The 6,692-nt window shown below is 40.7% G+C and overlaps 1 protein-coding gene across 1 annotated transcript in view; it reads left to right on the plus strand.

Annotated features, from left to right (window-relative positions):
- The window catches only part of LOC311059114 (WAS/WASL-interacting protein family member 1-like), a 41,304-nt gene extending 36,645 nt beyond the window's left edge, over positions 1–4,659 (plus strand). Inside the window, 1 exon segment of the mRNA XM_084076762.1 lies at positions 617–4,659. Within this exon segment, the coding sequence (XP_083932888.1) occupies positions 617–669 (53 nt within the window). The 3' untranslated portion in view covers positions 670–4,659.
- Positions 4,660–6,692: the final 2,033 nt, after the last annotated feature.

The following is a 6,692-nucleotide window of genomic DNA, read 5'->3' on the forward strand; positions in this document are numbered from 1 at the left end:
TCAAAGTGTCAGTGGTGTAAAGTATCTAAGTACATGTGCTCAAGTACAATTTTGAGGTATTTTTTACTTTCCTGGAGTATTTCCAATTTTCTGTACTTTTACTCCTACTCCACTACATCTCAAAGGCAGATAGTGTACTTTTACCCCCACTGCAATTATTTGAAAACTTTAGTTACTAGTTACTTTGTAGATTTTGATTATAATTACAAAACCACTTCAGCCCTTTAAACATTTCGGCCATTTGAAAATAGCCGTTCTACAAGCTCACAATGCGTCGCGATGCGACGCATTGTGAGCTTGTAGATCTGCTTTTTCAACAAAAAAAAAAAATGTTGAAAAATGTGAAAAGAGTACCGGTACTTTCTACTTTTGGTACTTTAAGTACATTTTGATACCAATACTTGTGTACTTTTACCCAAGTACATTTTGAATTCCGGATGTTTACTTGTAACAGAGTATTTTTTACAGTGCAGTATTGATACTTTTGAAATGGAATGGGGGTTTCGTTGCTTCCTGCTTATCAAACTGGGAGGTCCTTGAAATTGAATCAATTTGAATAAATTGAATCAAAGCAAATGAATCGAGGAAACTCATTAATCTGTGTTCTCGTTTCCAGGTTCTGGTAAAAAGGAGAGAGGAGCCCCTCCCCTTCCTCCCATACCCAGGTGAAGAGGAGGACACCTTCATCGCGACATGAGACACAATCCCCAGAGTCTCTGTATGTCTCTCTCTCAGTCTCTGCCTGTCTCTCTCTCTCTCTCTCTCTCTCTCTCTCTCTCTCTCTCTCTCTCTATCTCTCTCTCTGTCTCTGTCTCTCTCTTTGTCTCTCTGTTTCTTTGGCCAAATTCCAACACTCTTAACTTCACTTCAAACTGACTGAGAGAGGAGCGTTCCCATTCATTGAAGCGGTTCCTCCGTCCTCGCCTTTCCTCCTCGCTTCCTCATCAGAGGCTGGGCTAATAGGCGCAAGGAAACGACGCAAGTGAAGGATGCAAGGATGGAAGTTTGAGTATTGAAGCTTGGCCTCTCTCTCTCTCTCTCTCTCTCTCTCTCTCTCTTCATACTTGTAACTCCATCATATGGTTCATGTTGTTCTGTAATGTGCCAAATATGTTGAAGCACAATCGACCACCATTATATGTCATAGAGCAGCGCCGCACCTTTAAGCTTCTGTTGTTCTGTAGCACCACCATCACATGACCACAGCCAAAGACCCAAACTCCATCACCACACCACAACCAAAGACCCAGGTGTTACCAATGATACTAATGAAGGCTCTGTTCCATTCTGGTCAAACAGAGTCAGGGTGCTGATATTGTGCATGTTGGCTCACTGGAAACACTCTGTTACACCAGTGGGTCTAAAGATGGGGTCCAGGGACCCTCATGGGCTTCCAAATGGCCCCTTACAGGTGTTAACGGGTCCATTTGGTTCCATTTGTACACACTCAGAGTTATGGGGGTCGTGGAAACCACTGTGCTACACTAAATGGAACAGAGCCTTAATTAGTATCATTGGTAACACCTGTGAAGGAAGTGATAATATGGCTGCTGTGCATAGAGCCTATTAGGAGATACTGACCTACCGACTCGTATAATCTCTTTTTTTCTCCTTCTTTTTGGACCGTGACGGAGGCGCGCAGTCTCAAGCAAACTGGCCGAGCGTGCTAAAGCGAGCGAGTTGCCGTGCCGAACGTTTGCGAAGTTCGCTTGTCCCATTCAGTGCATTGATAGCATTCGCAGGGCGGTCCCGGGCGTTCCAAGACCAGCATGGAGATATAAATCCCCCCCCCATCTGGTCCTTGGGTCTGCCAGGGGGTCTCCTCCCAGTGGGATGTGCACCGAGAACCTCTCTAGGGCAGTGGTTCTCAAACTTTTTCATGTCAAGGACCCCCAAATTGACACTTATTAGCCCGCGGACCCCCACTTGAAAAGATAAGCCAGGGACCCCCATAAGAGTAGGTTTTTACGGCTCTCTAGCAGTGATTCTCAACCATTTTAATTTCAAGGACCCCCAGTTTGACATGCATTAGGGCTTCAGACCCCCATTTAATGGCATTTCTATCTCTGGGACCCCAATTCACATTGTAAAATCATCAATATTAATGTAACTCTGAGAGTGTACAAATGTGTACACTCTCAGAGTTACAGACCTATAAGGGTCCATTTGGTTCCTGTCCATCACTTATCTGGGGACCCCCTGGAACCCCCTCAAGTACCCCTGGGGGTCCCCAGACCCCACTTTGAGAACCAATGCTCTAGGGAGATGCTCGGGATGCATCCGTACTAGATGCCCGGATATAAACTCTATCACCTCATCAGAACCACCAGCACCAAAGATCAAACGCCATCGAACAAACACAAGGCCCAGTTTTACGATGCATGCAGACACGCTGGGGTCAGAGAAAAGAAAACCCAAATCCCAGGACAAGTGTTACTTTTGTACAATTTAACCACTTGAACCCCAGCATCCCTATTCTGGTGGGAACGTTCGCCAAAGAATTGCAGATCTGCAAGCTCACAACGTGTTGCCTTGTGTGCAGATCTGCTGTTTTGGGGGGAGGAGATTTGGTGTAGCTGCATTCAAATTGAGCTTTGAGGTCAAATTATAGCCTCTGTTCCGCGTGACGTTTGCCGTGTCATCTGATCCGCTTCGGCCACTGAACTGAGAGGCTGTTTCAATCCATTTGCATCGTACGCTTATGATCATAAGTTTTCATCTTGCCTTTTTTTCTCTCTTTTATAATCAGGGTTGTTATTTTAGGATACAGGCCAGAGAGTTAAGGGACGCTGCTACGGATCTGTTTTGTGCCTTTATAGGCTCTTTGCACAGCAGCCATATTGGAAATGACTTACTTCACAGGCGTTACCAATGATACAAATGAAAGCTCCGTTCCATTCTGGTCAAACAGAGGCAGGGTGCTGATATTGTTGCATGTTGGCTCACTGGAAACACTCTGCTACACCAGTGGGTCTCAAAGTGTGGTCCATGGACCCTCATGGTTCCTTGAGGGGGTTCCAAATGCCCCCCTTATGGGTGTGTGACTCTGAAAGTGTACAAATGGAATTTGTACACTCCTTGAAATGAAGAAGTTTGAGAACCACTGTGCTACACTAAATGGAACAGAGCCTTCAATAGTATCATTGGTAACACCTGTGAAGTAAGTAAGGAAGAGGAGCGATTTATTTACAGTGTGGCTGCTGTGCATAGAGCCTGTTGTACTCTGTAGAATGACGGTGTCACTTGGCAAAAAGCACTGATGTTTTTCAGTTTTTGTTACATATCTTCATGAGCTAGAGAATAAATGAACCACTTGTGTTGCTTCTATATTATTTCAACAGTGACAGGACGCCACTGCTCATAGAAATAAGTACAAAAAATAACATAGCCAAATTTCCTCATGTTTAGAATTAACTTTTTAACCGAGTACGGTGTATTCATTTTGAATGCACTTGAAACAAAACAGTTGCTGGGATTTTGACATTTAGTTAATAAATAGTATACATGAAAAAAGGTATCCGTGCAAAACAAATAATATTTTCGGCAATAGACCTGTCTAATGCCTGAATTGTACTTCATTGCACGCCGGTGTCTCGCACTGAAAATAGCCAATCTACAAGCGTCAGAATGTGACATGTTCTGAGCAAAGCGCAGCACTTTGTGAACTTGTAGATCGGCTGTTTTCTTCAGTGCGCAGAACCAAGTACGGGTATAACTCGGGTTAAACCAAGTCTGACCCCCTCCCATCACTGCTACAAACAAACACACAAAGAAACAAAGAAACAAACAAAGACGAACAAAGACGAACAAAGACGAACAAACGTGGATGTTTATTGGACCAAAGTCACATTGTGCCTTAACAGTACATTTTCCTGTCTGTCTAAAACCACGGAGTGGAGTTCCTGTGGGAACTGGAACGGTACTTTTCATGTGATTGTCTGGATGTTTATAATAATGTTGATGGAATGAACTTAAAGTTAAATTAAAGGAGCACTTCACCCATTTCCAACCTTATCTTCATATAACTGGTCCTCACTAATGCTCATTATTAGATGGCACCATTTCTGTCTACTCACTCTGTGTCTCATTGGTGGGCTGTGTTGACAGTTCAGAAACCTGCCTACCGGTGACATCATCGACGGGGGATTCCAAGCTAATAGAACCTACAGGCCAATTCTCTTACTGGAAAGTTAATGGCATTTTTCTTGAATGAATACAAAATAAATAAATAAAAGTTTGTAATCTTGTTTTGAAATTTCCAACCTGCCTACCGATGATCATGTCATGCCTACCGATTATATGAAGATATGGTTGAAAATGGGCGACGTGCTCCTTTAAAACGAACGTTTGCTTTGCTGTCGAATCAAATGGATTCTTTGGTTTGTCAAGGCGGTTGTGACTTTTATTCTGAAGGACCTGTGTATGTAACTATGACTTGATTGACTGGTATTGAAGGATGATATTTTTATAAGTTATGTTTCAGAACTATGCAGTATTATGTGTTTTTTTGTTTTTGCTTTAACAGCTTTGAACGGCCGTTTGTACACTTGATTTTTGTTATATAATGACCATGTTTTGTCACAGAAGTTTGTTCTAAAATGACAATCAAACAGAAATAGACATATTTACATTGTTGAATAAAGAAATAAAGGAATGCAATACTTTCATAATGCTTTGTGTTTGGCTGTGGATACATTTAAAAAAAAGGTTTGATGCCGTTTGAGACAAACAAGAGCAATTGATCGAGGAAAGTTTTTTACTGTGTGGGTCTCGTTGAGCAGTAGCTTAATTTTTTAGTATATCAGATGAAATATGCCATTTTGTCCATTTTCATTGTGCAATGTGAATTTTGTTTAAAAAAAAAACGACATTATTGCTATTATTATGGTGGGTTTTGTGAATCATCATAGGTAATATTTTATTATGACAAGTTTTTTGTTATATTATTACAGCATATTGTAGAAGTGCAGGCTATAGACAGGTTTCCTGTTAGTAAACATGAGAGGATATGACCGCGCAGAGGAGGGGGGAGCCTATAGAGGGCGCCATTACCCGCAGCAGCTCTGGTCAAATGTCCATTCATAAAAGAAATGATCTTCACCGGGTTTAATTAAAGTAGATTAAATTATGCAGTTTGTAATACCTTGTTTACTCAATAAAAATGATTTGTCGGAAGTTGGATCTGTTTGTATATAATAGCAGCATTATGCCTATTATGCCTATAATAGCAGAATTATGGCTATCTAACTCCCGAACATAACAACAGAGTGAACGGCGCAACAATTCGTTTCCCCCGAGCATGCGCAGATTGCGCATTCTGCTCTGTGATGACGTCGCGCGGAAATCCGTCTATAGGAAATTGGGAAGGTTTCTTAAATATGCGTCCATAAAAATAATAAACTGAATCTCCATGAATCATTACTTTTATATTCTCAGTGGTGGAAAAAGTACTACATTTTTTACTTAAAAGTATCAATACTGCAACATATAAACACCATTACAAGTAAAAGTCTGCTATTCAAACTTTACTTGAGTGAAGTACAAAAGTATTGATATCAAAATATACTTAAAGTACCAAAAGTAAAAGTACTGGTTATGCAGAATGCCCATTATCATATGCCTAAAATGATTAGAAATCCTAGCAGATCTACAAGCTCACAAGCTCACAGCCGATCTACAAGTTGTGAGCTTGTAGATCAACTATTTTCAAATATCCAAAGTTTAAATAGGGCTGAAGTGGTTAATGTATGTTTTGAAATAATAATCAAATTCTACAAAGTAACTAGTAACTTACGTTTTCAAATAAAGTAAAAGTACATTATTTCACTCTGAGCAGTAGTAGAGTAGAAGTAAAAGTATACCCCAGTAAAGTACCTCAAAATTGTACTTAAGTACAGTACTTAAGTAAATATACTTAGTTACTTTCCACCACTGATTATTAGGCTATTTATTTTAATTTTTAAACTGACTGAGTGTGAATCATTGGCTTGTTTTTCCTCTGGCTGTGACACCACGTGAGCACTGAGCACGCCTCCGCCAGAGTGCTCCAGTCCGCAGCAGTAGAGCTCCTGTCTCAGCCAATCACAGGTGACTCACCAAGCGTTGATTGGCCGCCCAGCCTGTCGGTCATATTTTTAGGGCGTTGCCGTTTTCCCAGCTGTCAGATAATAATGTCCCGTCAAGTCAAACACACTCTCGTCATGTGGTATATTGTAAGCATTCAACTTCCGCTCGGCAGACGTCAAAATAAAAGCATAGTTAGCCCCTTAGCCAGTGGTGGAAAGTAACTAAGTACATTTACTTAAGTAGGTATTTGTAGTTGTTTACTTGAGTATTTACAATTTCCTTTACTTCTACTCCACTACATCCCAGAGACAAATATTGTACTTTTACTCCACTACAATTCTTTGAAAACGTTATTTACTAGTTACTTTGCAGTTATAAATTATGATATTATGAAACATATATTAACACTTGCATTGTGTTACAAACCTGCATAAATGTGGGTGTTGACGGCTCAAATGACCCGTGATTTAACTCAGCCCAAAATACTCTTTTTGTATTTCTATTTTTTATAATGTATCAGAGTGCAATACATCTCCCCACTAATAGGCTCTATGCACAGCAGCCATATTGGGAATGAATTGGCCCCCTTCCTTACTTTATTCACAGGTGTTACCAATGATACTAAT

The sequence above is a fragment of the Gymnoscopelus microlampas genome (genome assembly GCF_963454915.1).
Source record: "Gymnoscopelus microlampas genome assembly, chromosome: 13".
NCBI lineage: Eukaryota > Metazoa > Chordata > Actinopteri > Myctophiformes > Myctophidae > Gymnoscopelus > Gymnoscopelus microlampas.